This window comes from Miniopterus natalensis, chromosome 10, assembly GCF_054644295.1.
Source record: "Miniopterus natalensis isolate mMinNat1 chromosome 10, mMinNat1.hap1, whole genome shotgun sequence".
Classification (NCBI taxonomy): Eukaryota; Metazoa; Chordata; class Mammalia; order Chiroptera; family Miniopteridae; genus Miniopterus; species Miniopterus natalensis.
In genome coordinates this window covers 18,184,789-18,209,846 of record NC_142090.1, presented here as the reverse complement: position 1 = coordinate 18,209,846, position 25,058 = coordinate 18,184,789, and the positions used below count along the sequence as shown (strand labels likewise).

Sequence of the window (25,058 nt, the reverse complement as noted above, 5' to 3'; positions counted from 1 at the left end):
AGAAATTCCAAACTTTTATTACATTTCCCCCTTCGCCTAGAAGCACTATGTTAAATGTAAATAATAAATGCTAATCATTCTAATTCAATATGGGGATTTTTTTTTTCTGAGAGCAGCACTTTATTTAGCTGTCACAGATTAATTTTTACAATAATTACAGTGCCTCAAGACTTTTTTCCTATAATTGTCACCTTCACAAATTCATTCTACTATATTTAACTTTCCTACAATGCATTAATTAGTAGACTAAGCCACTGAATCAAATTAAACCTGTGCAAAGTTAAACAGAAGACTTCTATTGTAAACATAAGCCAATATAAATGTATATTTTACAATATAGAGAGAAAAGCACTGCCCCTGTGCCATCTACCTATAACTATATTGCATTGTCCTATGGAAGATAAGTTCTGAAGTTAACTTTTGTTCCCAAGCCACTGGAATAAAGGTCACTGAAGAGGAAATGCAATATGCGCATTACTCTTGCAGTTCCCATTGCCATAAGATATATGAAAGCAAACGTGTTAAAATGGAACCAGCTATAAATTATGGTCAAATGATTTTTTTAGTTCGATGGGGAGAAAAAAGCAAAACTCTGTTAACTGTTCCTCACCAGACAAGAGCCTTAGATCTTGTACTTCGGCCTTTGGTTTTGTTTCCTTCAGGTGAATTGGAAGCATTTGCCTTATGAGTTTTCTTATGATGTTCAAGATAAGTCTTTTTGGCAAATGCCTTTCCACATTTATTGCATCTGTGAAGAGAGAAGTTTTTTGTGACTTTTACTTCAATACCCACGTCAGCTACTTCATACTTTTTACTAGGAGAGTTAGAAGTGCCATCATGTTTTGAATCACTATGTTTTGCTGCTTCATCCCTCGAAGGGCCTCTTTTTGCCACTTTATTTAGAACAAAATCAATAGGCTTTTTTATAGCTCTGATCTCCAAACTGGCTGTTATTTTCCCAAGATAACGGGATGACTTTTTATGAACCACAGTTATATGTCGTATCACATCGCGCTTCCGACGAGTTTCATAAGTGCAAAGAGGACACTTGTAGAATTTAACATAAATGTTATTCCCATCTGTGTGCAACTCAATGTGTTTAGTCAAGTTCTGTTTGGAAGTAAACTGACGTTTACAAAGTTTACAGTAAAGTTGCTTAAAGTCAAAGCCAGCTGAAAGTTTTGGTTTCCTGGTTTTTTGCTGGCCACCTGCAGCAGACGGACTGGTTGATTTAGGGCTTTCCGAGTCTTGTTTAACTTTATTTTTCTGTGCTGCCGGTGTGTTCTTTTTTTCATTTGAATGATTTGTTCCCTTTAATTCATTCTGTGGAGAATGGGTAATGGAAGGGGGTGAAGATTCTACAGAATCTGCTGGTTCAACTTTAACTTTTATTTCTGAACTGTTGGCAGTATTATTAGGGCCTTTCTCTCTTTTAGAGTTTGTCCCAGAAAGAGTTATCTTGTGGACAATTTGCATATGTCTTTTAAGCATTATTTGTGAACTATATTTCCTCTTGCAAAGGAGGCATTTGCATGCAGTTAAATTGTATTCAGCCTTTGAAGACGACTTTTGTTTTCGAGTCTTAAAAGATTTTTTAGGAGAAACAGAATCCAGGAACAAAGGTTGCCCAGGCTTTGTTGCTATATCAGGAGTAATTGAATCCCTTCTTAGTCCTCTATGAACTTCATCAAAATGCCTCCTTACATTCGCTTTTGTAGCAAAAGATTTACAACATACTGGACAACTCCTACTTAATGGAACTAGAACATTCTTACTGCGTCCTTTAGAGGATTGGTTTGGTTTCTTTCGTGTTTCAATGTACTTTTTTAGTTCTTCCATCTTTTTCTTGTGTACTTTTCGAATGTGACGACGAACACCTCGTCTGGAATTAAATTCTTTTCTACAAAGACAACATATCAACTGGTGACCAAAATCAGAATTGTCAGAAGTTTCCAAGTCAGCCTGTGATTCCTGAGGTTGTTCTTCAGATGTAGGTGCAACTTCATCTGCAACCATTTCAACAGGAGGGGGCTCTACAGTTTCCACCTCTGTAACTGTAACTGGTACTGTTTTAGAATGTTCAGTGTCACTTTCCTGTATTTGAACTTCGGTTTGTTCAGGAGTACTGCTTGACTCTGTGACTTCAGTAGGATTATCAGTCCTTGAAATATACTGAAACACTGCATTCTGATTAGTTTCTATGGGTTCTAGCTTAATAATATATTCTCGCTTGTCCACACTTGGATATATGGCTTCTAGGAGATCATTTATGGCTTGGCTTTGTTTATCATTTACATCAGGAAGGTCTGTTAAGAAAAAAACAACATTTTAACCTGAAATAGACTGCTAGAGCCTTCTAATATTTTTTAATGTATTATGAATGTTTATCTTAAAATTTATACTTCTGGTTCATGTTCATTTCCATAACAGCACTACCTCTCTTCAGTATTTGATGATGAAAACTAGCATTAAACTAAAATTTGCTTTAATTTAAAACCTCAACACAGTACACATATGTTAAGGAACAGATGGAACTGAAGAACTACTTCCACTTTTAAGTGCCCTTAATATAAAATACATAAGCAAATGGGTGTCTTACACAGTAAAATATTTCATACTTTTAGTGTAAAATTTTTAGGCAACCAAAGGCAAATCAAAGTTCTCATAACCCACGATAAATAAAACATCATGAAGAATGTTTTTATATATAAAAATATATTTTTAAGGAAACATAACAGCATTCCTATTAACCTTATCCATAATAAATTACCTACTCTAATTGTATGGAGACATACTTATGGCAATGAAAACGAAAATTTGTAGGAAAATATATAAACATGAATAACATGATATACAGCAGTATTTGCTAAACTCAGTCCTATTATGTGTCTCCTTAACATGACACAATTATATTAAAACAAATGATTAAAAACTACAGATTTATTCCAAAAACAGAGCTAGTTTTATTTACTTGTACAATAATTACACCCTCTATAGGCAAGTAAATATTCCTATTGGAATGGAGTTGTCTAACACTGGTTATGTTACCACATATCTCTCTAAATTCTAGCTATTATTTATTAAATACAGCATCGAATCTTCTACCTATTTAGAAATCAAGAAATGATTCATTATGGCTCTTCTCATCTACTTCTTTTTTAAAATGGATGAAGTATCTACAAGAATAACACTTTCACAAAAGTATCTCTAGGATGAGTATTGCCGAGAGCACAATAATCCAGCAAATCCATTTATCTATTTCCCTCTGTAAATCAACTCCATATTGAAAAATAACAAGGATTAACTATCAGAAAATTAACTTATTTTCTAATGGTACTTTAATTAAAAAGTTAGATTTAAAACTAATCTTTATAGACTTTTCATTTATATCTCAATGATATAATCTTTTCATTTATATCTCACTGGTAAAAATAGTACGTAGATCTAACAGAAGTACCCGAATATGAAATTTTCTTTTCACCTATGTCCTATAACATGCTTTAAATCAGCTTCATGCTGATATCTGAAGTTTGTATTTCAATCCCACCCAAAAAATTTTAAGTTGAAAAACACACAAAATCCACAATGCAATATAGTATCAAACTGGCAAAATAAGTTCTATATTTTATAAGTCCACAAAGAGTTGAATCCCTTAACAAAAAAATTATGAAAGCTATTACTAAAATATTTTAAGGAATTTACATTAGTTCTTTAAAGCAAGAAAATAACACCATTACATATACTGCAACTTAATTATACAGGGGCAATACACTTAATTCAACAAACATTTGATTCCACAAAGACTTTATTAGCCTACTTACTATCTGCCTTTATCACATTTAGCTATTTGAGATCTCAAGTTAGCCCATAATACAATCTAATTTCTCATAAAATGACTGATCTAAATAAATTTCACTGAGAACAAAACTGACCTTCATATCAAGATCCAGAAAACACTAAAAAGATTAATAAATACTTTTCAATGTTCTCTACCATTGCCAAGAAATCAACTATTTACTCATTCGTTCTTTGCTCTAGTCTCAACCTTCTCATTTACTTAAGAAGACTCTAAGTAAATGATCAGTCATATCTGGTACGAAGTTGTTAAAGAAGTAAAAGGAAAAATACCAATATCCCCTTCAAGAATTAGTATTTTAATTTACAAAAATCCTGAATAAAACTCTATGATCCATATGAACATTCAAAAACAATATTCAATATTTTAATACAAATAAATATACTCATAAATCTAACCTCATGTATCTTTAGGAAAATCCAAGTGAAAAGCACATATCTGAGGATCTGAATATAACACTGACTCTAGTATTTAATTTTATTCTCTATCATTAAATTATTCATAAATGGATATCCATAATTCAACACAAATATACAGCTGTAGTATAAGAATACTTAATGGTACAATGCAGTACTAAAACTTACTGTCATCCATCTGGAGACTTGGTGGGCAGTAGAACTTTTTGTGGGTAATTAAATTTGGTAATCCTCTGAAGAGACTTCGGCATAATTTACATTCAAAAATAGTGTCCACATCTTTTAATAAAATGTGTTTAAGTTGTTTAGTTCCTGAGGGGGGGAAAAAGAAGACTTAACACAAAAGGTAACGTTAATATGTGCTCCTAAACTAAACCACCATTGTTGAAAATCCAAAAGTACAATTTTACTTGTTAAAAACAAAATTATATAGGCATTTCCAATTACAACCACAGTGTATTATTCACAACTTAGTTATAAACTAAATTCTAAGCAAAAATCCTTCTATCATTTGGATATAAAAACAGCTAAAACTGATGCTTTTTTCTAATTCGGTAGCCAATCAATTCTTGGGATATCCCAACAGTGGTCCCAACATCTATTTGTTTGATCATCAAAATGACCTGGGAATAAAGATGTGTGTGATCCACCCTTAGAGGCTCTGATTGTATAGATCTGGAGTGGAACAGAAAAATTAAAATGTCTCCATACCCTCCCACTCCCTGCCAAAGTTTTTGCCTGGTTCTTCAAACTCGCTTCTGCATTAGGAAGTGAACATGGAGTTTTGTAACACATTTTCCCCTGATTCCTTAAAGAAAGTCAAAACTGTGTCACAGGACTGTTTGTGACTATTTTTGTTTAAAATTAGCTCATATTACTTCAGGTTCTGGGCCAACATAGGATTATGGCCATTTAGTGTGGCAGCAGACCTTGTCCATAATTTTGAATTTTGCTTAAGCCTCTTGATACCACTATAAATTTACTCAAAACCTTTTTCCCTCAAAAACTTACCCCAATTGCAATTAGTTAAATACTGACACACAGGTTTAAAGTCTCTCTCCTCCACTGAGATTATAAACTCCAAAGCAGCCCAGACCAAGTCTGTCTTACTTATAACTACAAAGTATTCAGTTCTGATAGTGCTCAATATATATTTGTTAAAGAAATGCCAGTGATCTAGGGATTCTAAGCATTGTGACAAATGATCAAAAGGCAGAGGAAAAAAATAAATGGCAACAAGCATCTATCTTTAAAATAAAAGCATCCACCAGAAATAAAACACAAATGGAAGATCTTCTACAGGTCATTGCCACAGGTAAACTGAAAAAATTGACCTGCAATGCTTTACTAATTTACAAGCCTTCAGTTTTCTCAAATAAAAGAAAATTATAACACTGATTTAAATTAAAAACAAAAGTGTCCTGAAAAATACCTTTAAGACTATCTAGGTGTAAAGAGTTCTGTCATTCAACAAGCACTTGACTATTTAAGCTCTGGAACTACCAAAGAGTAAACACAATCTTACTAATATAATTAATATTGGAGGGTCCATGAAAGTTAAATATTTCTGATTCAATCTTTTGCAATCTGTTTACATTTAATTTTTGTATTAATCATTGTTTTGTATTTATCATTTTGAAAATAGACCAACCTTCAAAATTCTACTGAAAAAAGATTGATTAGCAGGTTATCAGAACTTTAGTAAGTCTGATTCCAATTTTTATAATTGTGTGACCTTAAAGAGCTGTATAATCTTTGCACTGTGATTTCTCCATCTTGTAAAACAAACAAACCAAAACTATCTTGGAGAAATTACAAAAGAAGATATGAACCTAAATTCCCCCAAAATTATACATCTGGGTTTCTACTAAAAAAAATATATATTATATATATAATGAAATAATTTCCACCACTTCCCAAATCCAAAACACTAGACCATGCTAGCACAAAATCAGGAAACATAAAGTTAAAAAGATTCAGAAGACGGCTAGGGTATTATTCTTTATAGAAAAGTAAATTCACATACAAACATACATACATCCATACATACACACACACATATTTGCATAGTCCATTTTACATTACAAAATATATTGGCAATAAACTGTTACTCTATTTATAGTTCACAGATAAACTCCTAAGTGATTGACAAACTATAAGAGGTAGACTAATAAAAAATACTTTAAATAAACCTCTTTAACTGACCTACATAAAGTTCTCAGGAAGTGTAGTTAAGTTTAGTACCAGTAGGAAGAAAATATAAAAAATTTTTGCACAGTTTAATTCTAAATTAAAAGACCTGCAAGACGTACACTAAAGATTCAACTCTGCTTTTAAAGATAGTCCAAAAGAACTAAAGAGGAACACAGAAATAACCTTAACTAGGTTAAGAATTCAACTGAAGAGTTACATAAAAAGTACATGAGGTTATACATTAAGAAAAAAAAAAAAAAAAAAGCTACTTGTTTGTAAAAACATAAGACTGCATCCCTAAATCAGACATATCACTTTGTCTACCAGGCTCTCAATCAACTATAGAAAAAAACGAAACACCAATAACAATTTCTTATATATTCCTAGTTATAGAGTAATATTCATTATAGAGTGCCCAATAAGCATCCAAAAACCAAAAAGTATTTGGCTCTAACTAATCAATCTTAATTATTAATCACAAATGTTCCCCCCCCCACCCCATCTACACACATGTACACATACAAAAGAGCTGTGTTAATCCAGGCATACTAAATGTCTTTCATGTCCAAGGATTCACCAAATTCTCTCTATCTTACTTTTTCGCCCTTCACCTGTTTTTCTCTTTCTTATAACATTCTCCCATTTCCCTGGTCGGGCTCACTTGTAGTAATCCTTCAGATCTCAGGTTATATGTCGCATTCTTCAGGAAGCCTCTCTGACCCCTCCGGTTATTTAGTTAAGACTTCTTCATCTATACCCCTATAGCATCCTATATACCTATACTATATTACCCCACTATCTTGTAATTAACTACTTTTCTGTATCCCCATTAACCTAGAAGCTCTAAAAGGAGAGAGAAGGTATCTTTAATGCTCACTATTATATTCCCAGCCCTCAGGACCATGCCTGATTGACATTTTTAAAATGACATATCGAAGAGCTTTCTCTATGTTTAAGAAAACACTGCCTATAAATAAGATTTTTCTAGTCTGTGTAGAGTGGACTGGGAAATCAAAAGAGGGACCTGGAAGATTTTCTAATTCTACTCACACATTTTACCAATGAGAAAAATACTTTCCATTTTTAATTCCATAAATACAGACAAAAAAAGTTTTTCCCAAAGTTATTTTCAGCAGCCCTTAAGATTTTGTTGTTTTTCCCATGGGGACATAATAACTTTATTCTAATCAGTAACCGTTTTCTAATTGCTTCGCTAACAATCAGACACAGCCAGCCACTGTGCCTCTGTCAATAGCTAAAACTTTCTGTCACCCAAGACAACAGGCATGGTCATCTAGACAGCAACATAAAGTTTTTCCACAGCTCTTGATCCTGGGAAAGAGAAAGCCATGGTGCCTTACTTCTAATTATTCCTTTCCCTCTCTTTTTCTTACCTTAATTATCTTCGAAGTGACTATATACTACTTACACAGATCATCAATCAGCATTTTTCAAAAAACCAGCCCTCACAGGGTAAGGTTTGTGATGCCTAGAAATTAACTAATTAGTTGTGTAATAAAAAATAATTAAAATTCATCAAGAGTTTTTCTGGTGATGTTCCTGACTTCCAAATACACTGTATATCCTGACAAAAAAATGTTTAAAGGATTTTTTCAAAAGGAATCAGTACTCAATTTTACATTAGATAACCTTTCATTCGTTTTCTTAATATACTGATATGTTGGTCAATGATCATTTTAAATTGTGGCAGCAACCATTTAAATTGGTATAACTGCTGGCTTTACTGTCGACTCACACATGAACCCAGTCTTCACAATATCATCCCCACATTGCAAGCAAATCTGTAACTCCTGTCAAACCTTCTGAGTTCCCACACAAGTATGAAAGAAATTTCTAACTAATCATCCCTTAACATAAGTACTTAAAGGTAAAAAGTAGAAAAACTTAAGAAAATTAAAATTGTTATCTTAACACCACCACGTACAAGGGTTGGTTAAAAAAAAAATCACTAGGGTAATTATGAAACACTGTCATATACTGCAATAAATTTATAAGTAAAATAAAATTATTTTAGTGCCTACTTGGTGAATCTTTTAGTTTAGTTTAACAGATACTTATTGAACACCTATTAAATACAAGGTACAATGTTATTCACTGGAGACATGAAAGTGAAGGGTATGATCTATGCTCTTAAGAAATCCCGACTAATATAAATGGCCGCTCTCTCCTAGGAATATAGCCCCAAATAATGTGCTTTGAAGATGAATTGAAAAACAAATCAAACAAGTAAATCAAATTTTTTTCTTATTCATTCAAAAAAACATCTGGTCTTTAAAATATCTAGATTTCAAATTTCCTACAATTGTTAAGTAATGACTAAAAAAAATTAAATTAAATTAAATTAAAAGGCACTCCCCTTATGTATCTCTGATAAATCACAATTCCTTTGCTTACAGAGACAGGACTGAGGCATCATCATCCAGTCACAGCTTATACTAAACAGACATTAATGTTGCTTTAAGTAGTAAAAACAAACAAAAAACTTCTAAGAAGTTAAATGAACAAACCTAAATTTAGGAAAATAATGACAATAGCAAATATCACACAAAGTTAATTCTCTTTTTCGCTACAATTTATTCCTCCTTACAATTCAAAAAAGATGTTGTTGCTTGTATATAGTAGTAGTGTATTCTACAGGCACAATGTTTTTTTCTGTAATAACATATATTATCCCTCTTTACAATATCATATATTTCAAGAATTCAGAAAAGATGTCAACTTCATAGCAAACCAGTTTTAAATACCGGACAAGATTATTATCCTTCTCTTTCCTCCCATTTTTCTGTTTCTAACCTGAGGACAATCCATAGCTCCTCTGCCTCTACCAGAAGACTAAAGGACTAAGAAAAAATATTAAGCTCAATTAAATCCATTTTAGTAAATGTCTCATGAAAGTGTATATATTTTTTGTTATTTAAAATTTTATTTCAGCTTAGGGAGAAAGCGCAAGAAGGAAGCAAGCTAAAATAAAAGTGTTCATAGAAAGGAGGGAAACTTGAAGACAGCAAATCACAGAAGTGGTCCTAGAAGGATCACAACCAAGGCAGGGCTCCAGCAAAGGCAAGGGTGCAGTAAAGGTAGTATCAGAAGTCAGGGATTCAGCCCGGCCGGGCGTGGCTCAGCGGTTGAGCATCGACCTGGGATCCAGGTGATCGGGGTTCGATTCCCGGTCAGGGCACATGCCCGGGTTGCAGGCTTGATCAGTGACTTTCTCATCATTGATATTTCTGTCTCTCTCTCTCCCTCTCCTTTCCTCTCTCTGAAATCAATAAAGATATATTTAAAAAAAAAAAAAAAGTCAGGGATTCAGAGCAAACAATATGTCTTGAATCAACCATCACGAGATTTCAGAGTAGAAAATCTGTAGGTTAGGGCAAAACAGGCAGTTTTATAAATAAATAAATAAGAAAGACATTTATCTATGGGCAGATGTCAAACAACAGTGGATTGTACTATTAACAAAACAAAGATACATAACAGTATGCAGAGTCAGCTACTATTTGTATTATGAAGAAAATGAGGGATATATGCTTGTATATGTATAGAAGGTCTGTGGAAGAAGACACAAACCATGTAGCAGTGGTTGCCTGAGAAAAAAGGGGCTTATTTTTGCGTGTCTTTTTGTATGTCTTTACTTTTTAAAACTACAAGCACATATCACTTATCCCAAAAAAGAAAAATCTATTCAAGTTTACAAGTGATGCAGACTGAAATAAAGAGCTATCAGAGGTAAAGGAAGATTTGTAATTTAAAGCCAGAAAAACAGGCCAAAGCAAAAGCTGAACTGTGAGGCAAAGAGAATGGGTCAAAACTGGTCATGCAGTCAGTCAGTACAGCACACATGGGGATGGTGGACCTAAAAGATGAGTCAACTCCTTCCTCAGCCTTTTATGAACTTCCAGCTTGGGTAGGAATTACTACCAGATCACAGAGAGCCCAGTGTAGGCAGAAGAAGGTGAGTCACTTAAATGGAGATGATATCATCGCTGGAGACAATTATATGAGCTTGAAGATAAAGGTAGACATCATAGTATGACTACTGCCTAACCTGATTTAGCCTCTGTAGGGTTAACAGGAGCAAAAGCATGGACTTCAGAGATCTACCTTCAAGTATCCATCAGATATATAACACCACCATGATAGTTCTTTAAATGCAATGTGAGTGACCCAGCTGTATTAGAAAGAGCCTAGAAAGAGATGAGTTACTGAAGGCAGTCTTGGAAATAGAGGGACTGGGAGGAACTTGCAAAAGTCTCAGAGTGGGAAGGGATCTCAGTCCCTTCAAACCTCCATCTCATCCTCCCAAGGTTTTAGTTATCACAGCTTGAACACCTCAGAGCTACCTTGGTAGACTTTAGACTATCCAGATATGTAAGAGATTATTATCTTGAAGAAATTAAAATTGCTTAGCTATAAATACAGTAATAAAGTAAAAAATTCCTTTTTAAATCTAAAGTTAGTTTCTTCACACCAATCAGCATATTTCTAAATCACCTCTAATTTAAATTATTGGAGAACTAAAATTCTAATATTTTCACAATTTGCCTAAATAAAAAATAGCTCAGAAGGCAAATTTTCTGGGGACATTTTAAAAAGAACATACTACAAATTTCACAGTCCCTTTTCTTTAGCTTAGGTTGTAAAGAAATGGTAAACACAGAAAACAGATATGACCACAATACAACAAGGAAACAAATAATTTCATTTTTAAATATTCATCTTTCAAAGTTAAAAAATATATCCTTTTTGAGTATAAGATCTTGCTGAAAAGGTATTTTTTATAAGACAAAGCATTTATGAATGAGCCCATTCTAACTTCTTAAATAACACTATAATAAAGTGAAGCAGTAGAAACTAATCTTATTAATTCCATATTATGAATTTTTAAAAAGCAAAGAATATTACTAAATATGAAAAGCTATTAACTTTATTGCCATTATATAAGAAACAAAAAGAAATTTGATCTCTGTATTAAAAGTAGCTAACAGAAACTCTTACTACAAACAGAAACTAACCATTCTTCTGCTATGCCAGAAATATATTTAAATACAGTCCCTAGTAACTAAAATTTTAATTGTATTTACCATAGGAGAATTTAACCTATCAATTATTGCTATTAACCAAGGATAATTATCAAAAGTAAAAAACAAAACAAACAAAAAAAACCACCCTTAAATAGGTTCTACCACCAACCAACCTGAGCACAGGAATATGGTACAGACTTAATATTCACTGAATTAAATATACATAAAAGCAATGCCATGAGGATTATAGATGAAAAGTCTAAGAAATAGATCTTAAAGAGTCAAAAAAGAAAACTTTTTTATTTAGATTAAGAAACAATTTATTTCTTAGAATCCTAAAATAAACCAAATATATCCTTTTTCTCTTTATGTTTTAAAAACAAGCACATCAAAAAATTTCTCATCAATACAAAACATGTGGCTGCACATAAATTGTCTTTTCCTTTAAATCTCAGTCTTTTTTCATTAAGATAAATAATAATATAAGTTAATACTTATCTTAATAATTTCATTAAGATAAAATAACAAGAGATATTCTAATCCTTTAAGTGTCCATCAGTTAGGTATCCATCCATCATGCATATTTGCATGTTCACATTTGGCTCAACAGTTTGCAATGCCAGAGAAGCCAAATCCACTTGAGGTAGACAAGTGGATCATAAGAATCACAGCAACGTAAGATCTTACTGAACACAGAAGGAGTTCTAATAGTTCTCATTTGTATGCAGTAAGCAACATCTATTTAAAGCACTGAATTGCAACTGCAAAAATACACTTATATATCTAATTATTATAATAATCTAATGGCAAGAAAAACTAAACAAATGTATCTGAAAAAATCAGGGCTAAAATAAGCCTTTTCTTCTACCTTGTGCTCTATTACAGATATTCAACTCCATAAACTCCAGGGTTAGGCAGAAGAAGGTGAGTGGCAAAGATGATAATTAACCTAGGACAAGTGACATCCCAGACATTCTGAGTAGATAATCCACTCTTCCAAAAGACCATTTATAAAGAACAAAAAATAACAATGGCCCCGGCCAGCTCTGCACAGTGGTTAGAGCACCAGCCCACAGACTGAGGAGTATCGGGTTCAATTCCAGTCAAGGGAACATACCTTGGTTGCAGGATGATCCCCAGCCCTAGTCGGGGTGCATGTGGCAGGCAACCAATCGACGTGCTTCTCTCTCATTGATATCTCTCCCTCTCTCTCTCTCTCCCCCCACTCCCTCCCTTCTTTCCTCCCTCCTTTCCTTCCACTCCCTCTAAAAAGCAATGGAAAAAATACCCTCAGGTGAGGATTAAAAATAAAAAAAAGTAACAATGAATCTTTAAGAGAAAGAGGCACTTTATCAGCAGATATACTACATAATATATTTACTTAAACTATACTGTTTATTTTAAAATTGATATATAATACACAGTACTGAAAAAGAATCTCTAGATCATGTAATATTTATTCACCCACTTTTTAAAAACTGACATTAAAAATATTTTTTAAAACAAGTATATACATTTTAATTTTTAAAAATTATTTCTAAAGATTTCTAGGTATTTTTTAACTACTATGTGAAGATTGAAAAATACATCCTAAAACATTCATACCTGATCGAAAGCACTCAATTATTTGTTGAATACCAGATTTGGATGTCTGTAGTGGTTGCTGTAACAAAGGAGCATCTCCAGGTTCCAGGATATAAACTACATGGGAGAGAAACACCCACCCCAATCCCAACAAAAACCGGTTATTTAAATCATTTACTATTGAAGTAAAACAATGGTTTGCTACAATCACGTAAATGACAATTGCACTTGTATATATTTCACCATCATCTTTGTAAGGGAAAATGAAATACTGGAAAAAATATAACTAAAATTATTCTAATTCAAGGCTAAAATAAGACATGTTAAGGCTAGATAATAAGTTTAAATGCAAAGATAGTCCTATCCTGGTATTATTTAATACATATTCATCATGTTTGCTTTTTCATTCCCCTTGAAGAAGAACCACTATATTTAACCAAAATTCTAGAGCAATGATGGCCTAATCGCACCTCATAAACCACTCCAAAACCCTCTGGGCAATCCAGTACAGCTCTCTGGGCAACTGTGAGAGCAAAACTCAAAAACCACTGCCTAAAGAAAGAACTGGTCCAGTGCACAATAATAGATGTACAAGAATGTTCACTGCAGCACTCTGTAACACTGCAAATAACTGAGAAAAATGTCAACTTAAAAGAGTCTCAAAAGGAACCAGACTAAGTAAACTATGAAACATCCATACAGCGGAATCTGATGGCATTAGAAAGCATGAGCCAGATCAACATGTACTGACAACAAAGGATGTCAATAATAGATTATTAAGCAACAAAGACAGGTTATAGAATATGATCTCATTTATACTAATATATATTTCAATAGATAGACAAAGAAATAACTTTAACATATACACCTGTATATACAAAAAGTCTGGGGGGTTACCAACAAAACTTAACAAAGGTTCTGTTAAGGTGGGTTTATAAGGGCAATGTTCACTTTCTTCCTCACACTTCACTAGTACTTCAGAGTCTGGGCTTTTAAAGTGTGCACTTGAGAAAGTATACATTCCTTATAAGTAAAAATATTCCCATTTTAAAAATTAAAATCTTTATTTTCACATACAGAGGTTTAGATCATCCCCGCTTTCCAATATTCTCAGATTAGCTGTATAAATACGCAATAAGTTAGATTATGGTAATATGAAACAAGGTTAACTGAAAAGGAAAACTGAATTTTCTATCAGATATCAAATAAAGAGAGATGGTGATGTTGGAGGAAAAACAGCCATTTTAATTACCTCTTTTTTTTAAATGTTATAATGTTTTACTCAACTACTTCCATCTTTACCCAGGATCATCTGCTCAGCGTGGGGAGATCGGGGGGGGGGGGGTTACTTCAGTAATGTGTGCTGCTACTGCCTCAGGGCCTGGGCTTAGACGGCATTTAGCTTTCTGATGAGGAGCTAAAGCCTGCTGTGCTATGTGTATAGAGGCAGCCTTAGATTCTCTTTTAGGCTTGTGCTCTGTGTACAAAAATGGGAGGAGCTGTCTCAGGACCAAGCCATTTCATTAAGCAAAATTTTCCTAATTTTAAGAGACACTTTAGGGATATTTTAAATTCAGAATATACACAAGTCCAACTCTTGAGAACATCTGACATTGGAACTAACTGCGCTGATTAAGACTCCAGACCTAGACTGTGTTGAAATTCTCTTACTGCCATTTACTAGACACAATGAGGGCAAATTAAAATCTTCTGATCTCTCTTTTCTCATCTCTAAACTGAGAATAATAAAAGTACCTAAGTCATAGGATTGTGTGAAAATTAAATTAGCTAATAGAGGTAAACTGATTAAAACAGAGCCTGTAATATACTCAGTGCTCACCACCACCACCACCACCACCACCATGTGCAAAGACACCAAAAACCAAAATATTTTCCAAAATTTAGGAGAAGTATAATTCAACCCCTTACAGAACCAGTAACAGAAGTTTGTAAATAGATTGGCAATACCATTTATTTGGATTAGATAGATCTCTTTCCAGTATTTGTACTTTATAACTGATAACTGTTTACAAAAAATAGTAACAACTACAAAAGAAAGGGTGAAAATTGTACGACTGTAAAGAACTAAAAGCTTCAGGGTCTGGCTCTGTAAGTGGCAAGAATTCTAGAAAGGGAGAATGAAAAAACAGTAATGAATAAGGGAGGGATAAAGGAAATAATGGAAACTTCTCCTTAGAGTCCCCTTTCCTCATTTAGGTACATGCTCCAGAAAACTTTCTGTAATACATCAACTTCCACTTTCATGTGACATCTGACTTTAAAGCTAAAACTAAATTTTGTTACCCATCACCTTCAAACACTGCTACCACCAGAACACATATGCCTCCTGAGATACCATTCAAAATAATTCCATGATTAGCTTAGTTATGCAAGGACACATCCACTTGTATACACATCTGTGTAGTTCCCATTTAAGAAACCGGTCTTTCTTCATTAATACAAAAAACTTTATGTATTAATATTTCATAAAATTTCTTCTTACATATCCTATCATCCTTTCCCAAGATCAGATTATATAACCATTCAGGAAAAAAAGAAGGAAAAAAAAAAACAGCATCTCCCTCCAACCAAAAAACCAAACCCTCGGAAGTTGACATCTTTCTTTACATCCTTCCAAGAATATACTTCCAGAATAAAAACACCTACTTTTGCAGAGTGTCTCCTACCTTAGGACAAGCCCCTTAAAAGATCCTCCTACTTAAGTCTGGAAGTTACTTTCAATACAGGGTGGTGGCGCAGCTGGAGGATGAAGAAGGAAATCATGGGGAGGGGAGAATAGACATGAAAAAACTGTCCATGTATTGATAACTAATGGGAGTTGTGCAACAGATACATCAGGTTCCTTATACCATTCTCTCCACTTTTGAATGTTTAAACATTTCTAACTAAGGCCCTGACCAGTGAGGCTCAGTTTGTTAGAGTGTAGTCCTGTACACCAAAAGGTGGCAGTTCGAATCCTGGTCAAGGCACATACTCAGGATGTGGGTTTGATCCCTGGTCGAGTGCCTAAGGGAGGCAACCAATCAATGATTTACTCTCCCGCCTTCTCCCTTCCTCTCTCTCTAACATCAGTAAAACATATGTTCAGGTGAGAATTTAAAAACAATAAATCTTTTTAATAAACTAAGAAAATACATACACTGACAGGCTTATAACACCAACCTTCACTACAAATTGACCCATCCTATCAAGGCCTTCTCAGAAACAGCTCTCATCCAAGGAACTTACCCAGTATTCATAATCCAAAACAGGACAGACTTTTCAGGAGAGCCCATTAAAAGAATTTTTCAAACATTTCATCATAGTATATTCCTCAGTACTGGAAACATCCTCCCACTCAGCACCTACCTTCCTCTGAAATAATGACAATTAACTACTGTATAAGTTAACAAACTTCTAGCTTTCCACTGAACTAAATGTTCAGAAAGTCTTTAATTACTATAACTAAGAAAGCAAAAAACGCCAACTACTTCTGACCTGCTGGTCTGAAACAAAAACTGCGTGGAAAGCTTAGAGTAAAAGAAAGCTGAAATTCTTAAATGAATTCAACTTATCTGATTTCTTGTTAATGGGGGAGAAAAAAGAATCAAAAAAGTCCCAATACATATTTAAAAGTTCAACTCTGGAGCCCTGGACAGTGTGGTTCAGTGGTTAGAGTGTTGCCCACACACTGAAAGGTTTTGAGCTCAATTTCAGTCAAGGGCACATACCTGGGTTGCAGGTTCAATCCCCCGCCCAGGTTGGGGAACAAGCAGAAGGCAACCAATTGATGTGTCTCTCGAACATCAATGTTTCTCTCTCCCCCACCCCCCTTCCCTCCTTTCCACTCTCTCTAAAAAAGCAATGGGAAAAATATCCTTGGGTGAGGATTAACCAAAAAAGAAGAAAAATAAAAGTTCAACACTGGAAAGCATCTTTAAAATGCCATTAAAGTCTCTAGAAAACTTTAATTACCAGAATACACTAAATAATACATGGTCATCTTTTATTTGTTTATGTCTATCTCTTCCCACTCAAAAGTTCTATAAGGGAATGACCTATCTGTTTTGGTCACCACTTATATTCCCTTTGCCTGAACAGTGCCTAGCCACCCAAGAGGTGCTCAATAATAACCTGTCAGAGAAATGAATCAATAAACTTCTTCCTGAATAAGATGATTTAATTAGTTCAACCTAAATGACACTAAGTATTGTCAAAGAAAAAACCCAAAAACACCTGGAATAAAAAGTCAGTGGAATACAAGTACAAAAGGCATTCACAGCCTTCTACTTCAAAACCAGTAAACTTCACTCAACATTTGCTAAAACATAAGTGGTATATTTTCACTTCAAATACACAAAATATTCAGTGTGAAAGGGTGCTGAAAGTTTAGACAGGTAAGGGGACAGGTGAATAGAAACTGGATCCCATCATAGGATTACCCATTTTATTAGCAGAGGTGAGTTATTGCTGATTTTCAGCAAATCAGTGGGGATAGGGTCATTGTACAAGTTTTATTCTCATATGTACCAAAGTTTTCTGAAAATGGAAGTTCTTCCCCTTTACCATGGCCAATTTTCCCCACTGAGCGAGAGTACTCTAAACACTACTGTGGTAAAACTGAGTACATTCGTGCAGTTAAAATACTCCCAACAAAAAGCAAGCAAAAGTATAAAAAGTCCTAATAACTTTTAGGTCAAAAATAATGATAAATACCTGCCTTTAACTAGAGCATTTATTTGGCTTACAGGTAGTAAGCCAAATAATTCCCTTAGAATGATTCCCTTCTAAGCTGTACCTGTTTGTGACAAAGGACATCAAACTTCTAAGTAGAAAAATTACCAATAGTTTACATATCACATTTATCAAATTAAAGTTTTCTAAATATTCTTCATGAGACTACAAAAAGCAACGTTTTCATTTCATAAATTCAACTTTTAAAAGTTCCACTGAATAAAATATCCTAAAAATACTAACGCATCCTATCTAATCAGTTGGGGTTTTTTTCTTATTTTGCAATACAGTATGTTCTGTCCAAGAAATTTTTTAAAAGATTGCATTTGGCAAAACTTGATTCTCCCTACAAGTTGAATTCAACAAACTTTTAGCACAAGCTAAACTCATTTATAGGCTTTAAAGGGCTATTCTCTGATAAAAATGCATAAGAAACTTAGTTTTTTCAAGTTTAAATGAAACAACTTTCATGAAGATAAGTACTACTATTCTATTTTCTTCCTTTCTCTTCTGTTCTAAACTTTACAGAGCATTGGGGTACACTAACTGGAGCCTGCCTTGAAAGAGAAGGAAAGGGGACTGCGTAATTGATCCTGTGGAAAAGATCCACAGTGACGCTTGCAGTACTTTAAGGGATCAAGCAGGGGAGACCTCTTGTTTGTACAAGCATTTAGCTTCATAACTAGTTTTATGCTAGGGAAATTATAGCCTGCTTACTTAGGAATGACTTCTTGGACAGGAGGAACAGAAAACTAGAAGGAAACAGGAGGCAGAGTGGCTCTGACGGAGGGCACAGTAACAGAAGAAGGAAGGGGTATTACCTGGTTCACAGCATCCGTGATGATGGTGGTCAGTCTGACAGTATTTGTCCCTTAAAGGCATTTTCAGTGGGCGCGACCTACTTTCCTTTCACTGTAAGCAGCTCTTCATTGCGGCTCGGCTGTTGAAAGAAGCACAAACCAGTCACGCACCCTTAACTTCCTGGGGGGCATTTTCCAGATACGTCCCCTTCACCCGCCCTCCGCTGTCCCTCCACGAACCCACTCCTTCTCCTGGAACCGAAAGAAGAAAAACGCACGAAGGCTTCTCCAGCCCGAACTCCCGCACAGGTTCACCGCCCTACCCGGAAACGCAGCCTCCAGCGCGCAGCGCAGGACACAGGCCTGGCCGGCAGCGCGGGCGGCGGCGGCCTCACCGTCCCCGGCGGGCGGGCGCGCGCGCGGAGACGGAGACTCGGAGCGCGGTGGCACGGCGGGCGCCCGGGCCCGCGGGCGGCCGGGCGGGGGGCGCGGCGGCAGGGGCTGCCGGGGTGCTGCTCCCCCGCGGCCGGCCCACGGCCTCCCACCTCGCACGTGCCTTGGGGTCTCCTCGGCGGAGTCCCCGTCCCCACAACCAAGTGCGCCCAACTTACTTAACTCTGAGGGCGGGCCGGCTGGCAGGCGGAAGGAAGGAAGGAAGGCCGGGCGTCCGCGGGGACAGCCTGGCGTGGGAGGCGGCTTCGGGCCCCACCTGGCGCGGCCTCCGCGGACCACGCGAAGGGAACCGGGGTTCGGGCCCGACGCGCTTCCAAAGAGTCCCCGCCGGCGCCGACGCGGAAGCGCCGCAGCTCACCACGTCCCTCCGCGGCCCGAGGCGACGGCGGCGGCGGCTCACGGCGTCCCTCCGCGCAGTAGAGCTGGCTGGCGGGCGGCGCGCGGGCGCAGACAGTTGACAGCAGGAACCGCCCCGCAGCAGCCGCAGCCGCCGCCGAAGGAGCCGGAACCGGAGCGGGCAGGACCTGAGGAGCTCCTCACCCGGGCAACGGCTGCCGCCGAAGCCCGGCTCCCTCCGACGCCGCTCCACCTGCAACGGTCCCGCAGGCTTTTGGAGAGGGGCGGGGAAGAATGGGAGTCTCCCCCACCTTGGGCCTCTTTTGGTTGTTGCTGTTGTTTCAGGAAACTTTATTAAGTCAGTCTCTCTCTTTCTCTGTCTCCCCCTCCCTGAAGAGCCTGAGCTACCGCCGTGGAGCGGGTAAGAAGGGGGAAGCGGAGACGCTCCGGCAGCCACAGGGAGCGACTGACTGACCCCGGACGGAGATGGGGCGAGGGCAGGAAGTGACAAGCTCTCAGAGTGGGTGGGGGGGAGTGTGGCCCGCACGCCCGGGAGCGCCGCGCGCATGCGCCCGGCCCGGCGCCCCCGCCTGTGGGGTGGTGCGGCTCCGCGGCCCGGCCGGGAGCGACCCCGGGCGGGGGGCGCTGGGGCGGTGTCGCGGCCCGCGGCCCGGACTGGCCATTGGCCTGCGCGTCCTCCCGCGGGCCGACGGAGAGCCGAAGCCCTGCGCTGCGCGCGTGGAGAGCAGGGAGGCCTCGGCGCGGCTTTCGCGCCCCGGAGATGGGCTGCTCGGCAACCAAACTGTTGCTATCGCTTCTCTGCTTTGAGTGGAACTGAAACTGGTGGAGGGTGGGGCTGGGAAAGCTAGGGAAAGAACTTGGGAGAGGCTTGGCAAGTGTGCGCCGCGGGAGGTGCTGACTTCGGAAAGGCGGTCGGCGCATTTATAAATGGTAAACGTAACCCCCCCCCCCCCGTGATTTTCGTAGTGTGCCTCTCAGAACTTGGGGGGTTTTATCAGTCCTTGGGTGGAAAACAATCTAGTGGTGGAAGATAGGTATTTATTCCAGCAAGTGCTTCGCTTTGGAACCTGAAAGTGAAGTTGGGTCACGTGGGCAGTACGCACCCTTCCCTCCTCTAAGGCGCCCGCATCCTGCTTGGAAAATCCCTGATCCGAGATCGCGGTCGTCTCGTCAAATTCAGCAAACCTGTGTGCGCCGCTTCTTGGGGACAAGAGAGCCACCTCCTCCGCCTTCTGCCCAACTCCTGGAATGGAAATATTCAAGAAGCAAATAGGTGTCAGGAAATCCTGAAGGAGAAAAAGCCCATTCACTTTATTCCCCCCCTCCCCCCCCACACACACCCCGATATCCACTGCAGACCTTCCCAGTTGTCTAAGCTGTTTTCGGGATCCTGGAAAAGAAAAGTTGAACAGATGGGCTCCGTGTGCATTTTGGAAGAGTTAAACGAGCGACTCAAATCCATTGTCAAAATTCAAAGGAAAGTTTGTAGTAGGTACAGTAATTGATAAAGTTGTAAAAATATTGAATAAAGCATTTGAATACGTCTTGGGGGCTTGTAACAGCTTGATGGGGGGGGGTGACAGGAAAAGGATAGGAAAAATTAACTTTTTAAAAGGAATTTAATATACTGTACATTCTACACACACTAACCAGTCATAGCTAATATGTTTGACCGCTGTTTTTTTCTTTTTAGAAAATGTTTTTATTGATTTGAGAGAGAGAAACACCCATGTGAGAGAGAAGCATCATTGGCTGCCTCCTGCACGCCCCCTGTTGGGGATGAGCCCACAGCCTGGCGACGGCGCTTGCCCTGACCTCCCATGGAACCCATCCAACAGGTCACCCTTTGGTGCATGGGCTGACACTCAACCAACTGCGCCACACCAGCCAAGGTGATCATTTTTTTTCTGTTCCATTGTCAAGAAGCATCACACATCAAACTAAAATGTAAAGAGATGGCACAATTTATAAATCAATGTAAAATAAATTATGAAACGTCCATATGAAAATGTTACGCAGCCAGTAAAAATCACATTTTGTACAATATTGTATGCAATAAGCTTAAGCAAAAAAATGAAGTTTCATGTGATAATGAATTATAAGTGGTTTTTACTTAACATTTGAGATCTTTGGTAAAATTTGAAGTGAAATATTTTCTTTTTTGGAGGATTTTTCGTTTTATTTAATAAGCATATTTATCACAAGTTGAAATGTTAATGTACAATTTTAACTTTCCATAAACCTGAAAAGGCATTTCTTCAAATATATGAGTTATCAATGCCTGTTGACCAGATATGAGTCAAAATGTTTAATTTCCTGCCCTAGCTGGTTTGGTTTGTGGACTGAAGGGTCCTGGGTTGGATTCCAACCAGGGCATGTACTTCAGTTGCAGGCTAGGTGCAGGAGGCAACCAATTGATGTGTCTCTCTTTCCCTCCCCACCCCTACTCTCTCTGAAAAACAATGGAAAAAGTATCATTGGCTGAAGATTAAAAAAAAGAAAGTTTAGTTTCCTGAGTAAATGCAGTATTATTTTTACTTTCAAAGTGGTCCTGACTAGAGGGTCCTCAAAATTGCTTGCTAATAGAATAAGTTTTCAACAATCTTTGAAAATTTAGACAAGATTGGCATGTTCATGCGGGTAAAACATATTGACGTCTGAACCATAAAATTTTATTTTTTAGAGCAACTTATTTGGATACCATATTTAGAGAAAAAAATGTATAGCTGTTGGCTGGACACAGATAGCACTAAGTCAACCAAAGATAAAGACCACTTCCTGCCAGGCAGGGCGTGGCTCAGTGGTTGAACATTGACCTAGGATCCAGGAGATCACGGTTGGATTCCCTGTCAGAGCACATGCCCAGGTTGTGGGCTCGATCCCCAGCAGGGGGCGTGCAGGAGGCAGCCGATCAATGACTCTCATCATTGGTGTTTCTGTCTCCCTCTCCCTTTCTCTCTCTGAAATCAATAAAGCTATATTTAAAAAAAAAAAAAAAAGACCACTTCCATAGTAGTATAGCATAGCAGTTAGATGAGCAGGTTCTGGAAACAAATCTAGGCTATCTCGGCCGGGGGTGGCTCAGGGGTTGAGCATCCACCTAAGATCCAGGCGATTGGGGTTTGATTCCTGGTCAGGGCACATGCCCAGGTTTCCGGCTTGATCCCCAGTCAGGCGTGTGTAGGAGGCAGCCGATCAATGATTCTCATCATTGGCCTTTCCATCTCTCTCCCTCGCCCCTCCTCTCTCTGAAATCAATAAAGATGTATTTTTTAAAAAAAATAAATCTAGGCTTAAATACAGACTCTTCTCACAGGTGATGTGATATTGTTTCTGAACCATGGCTTCCTCATTTGGAAAATAGGGATAATATTAGTTTCTAGTTCCTGGAATTTAGTGATTTAGGATTAACAAAGACATTTGCAAAGAACTTTGTACAATGTGCAGCACATAATTGTACATAAATGTTGAATCGTAGAATTTTAAAGATGAAAAGAAACCTTGGAAATTATCTAGTAAGCCTTACTTTATAGATGAGAAAACTGAAAACCAAAGAGGTTAAGTGATTTGCCAAAGGTCACACAGAAACAAATCCAGATCTAGGATCTAGATTATTCTCTTCTTAACATACCAGTATTACTATCTGACATGTATTGAGTAATACATCATTCTCTTCTTAACATACCAATATTACTATCTGATGTGTATTAAGTAATATGTAGATCCTAGACCTGGATCTTGTTATCCTTCATTCTACAAATGGGGAAACAGACAAAGTAACTCATCAAGGTTACAGCTGATACACAGCTGAGTATGCATTTGAACTCAAGTATTATGGTTCTGGAACTCATGACTTTGGCAATATGCTATATTGCATGTACTGTGTTGTTTAACCTATGCCATAGCTGGTTTTGACCACATTGTATGGAAAGATGAGCCACTATATCCTGTTGGTGGTAAAAGGTATTAAAATGTTATGTACAGCCCTGGCCTGGTGGCTCAGTTAGTTGGAGAGTCATCCACTGTACCAAAAGGTGGTAGGTTCGCTTTTCAATCAGGACATGCACCTAAGCGATGTTTCTCTCACATAGATGTTTCTCTCTCTCCTCCTCTTTCATTAATTTTTTTAATATGCTTTTATTGATTTCAGAGGGAAGAAGGAACAGGGAGATAGAAACATTAATGTTGAGAGAGAGTCATTGATCAGTTGCCTTCTAAAATCCCCCACTGGGGATCGAGCCCACAACCCAGGCATGTCCCCTGACCAGGAATTGAACTGTGACCTCCTGATTCATAGGTGACACTCAACCACTGAGCCAAACCGGCCAGGCTCATCAATTTAAAAAAATATATTTTTTTAATGCTATGCATAAGTTCATGATGTGAAAATGTAGTTGCTAAAATCACAAGAATTTTATTGGAATTTCACAGGGCTTTAGAGTTTAGAGAGTCTTGGGCCATCATCTATGCTCTGAAAATATTGAGCATAAACCATCCCAGAAAAATCATCTGTCTTCCCTTTTCATTGTGAACTGCAGCAACTATTGTGACACATTACAGTTTGAGGAACTTTTTGGTCCTTAATAGTCTGGAAATATATCCCAATGATTAACCTAAGACCCTTTTACAGTTTAAAATTGTTCTCTCATCTTCAAGGAAAGAGAATTCTAACACAACACACACACACACACACACACACACACTATTGCTGCATAGCAAATCACCATAGAATTAGTGCCTTAAAGCCATTTTATGTGCTCTCAATTCTATAGATCAGTGATTTGGACTGGCAGTTACATGAATGACATCACTTCCACCACATTTTATTAGTAAAAGTAAGTCAAAAGGCCAGCACAGATTCAAGAATTGGGGAGAGAGATTCCCCTTCTTGATAGGAAGAGCAGCAAAAGTCATATTTCAAAGGGATATAGGCATATAAGAATGGGAAGAATTGTAATTATCTTTGCATATAGCTTATTACAATATACAATTATTTCAGGAACAATACTAGCTAATTAAAGCTGATTTTTTTTTTTTTTTTTAATGCTTGACGGTGCCTTTAAGAACATCAAAACAAGGAAACACTAGTCAAACTTATTTTTTAAGCTGACTAAGCTCAATTTGGTGGCCTTGTGTAGATAAACTTTTGTGATTCCTTGACTAGATTTTTCTTCTCATTTTGTTGCTTTTTTTAGCTTTTCCTACTTGTTCTAAACAGACTCCACTAAAACAGCATAAAAAAACATCAAGTTGAAGAAATTATTATTCCTATAAGACCTATATACTCTAGTCCAGATTTTGCTACCTTTGATTATAATGTGGCATTTTACAACACAAATAATTCATAATTATGTACAAATTAAATTATGGGCCACAATAGAGGCCAAGAGTTTAGAAAAGGTCATAGAAAAATTGATTTAGAAGGACAAATATTAAACCGTTGATCGATTATCAACTATAAAACACCTAATATTGTGCAGGTAACATAATATTTAAAAAATCATATTTTCGCTAAAGTGCTTATTTTTAGGAGGTTAAGGAGTGGTTGCTACCTGGAGATAAGTTGCCTACTGGTAACCCCCTGACAGGAACTTGTGTCTCCCATTCCTGGTGCTAAATG

The 25,058-nt window shown here is 37.3% G+C and overlaps 1 protein-coding gene across 3 annotated transcripts in view; it reads right to left on the bottom strand.

Moving 5' to 3' along the window:
* ZNF800 (zinc finger protein 800) overlaps nt 1-19,851 on the bottom strand; it is a 45,172-nt gene extending 25,321 nt beyond the window's left edge. The window contains exons 1-5 of one of the 3 annotated variants that reach the window (XM_087821036.1): nt 19,240-19,837; nt 18,650-18,768; nt 13,116-13,211; nt 4,441-4,584; nt 611-2,306 (exon numbers count right to left, since the gene is read on the bottom strand). In XM_087821036.1, the coding sequence (XP_087677162.1) occupies nt 611-2,306; nt 4,441-4,584; nt 13,116-13,211; nt 18,650-18,710 (1,997 nt within the window). In that variant the 5' untranslated portion in view covers nt 18,711-18,768; nt 19,240-19,837. Of the gene's footprint in view, nt 1-610; nt 2,307-4,440; nt 4,585-13,115; nt 13,212-18,649; nt 18,769-19,239 lie in introns of all 3 variants that reach the window. The other 2 variants (XM_087821039.1, XM_087821037.1) reach the window with 2 other exon arrangements.
* Nucleotides 19,852-25,058: the final 5,207 nt, after the last annotated feature.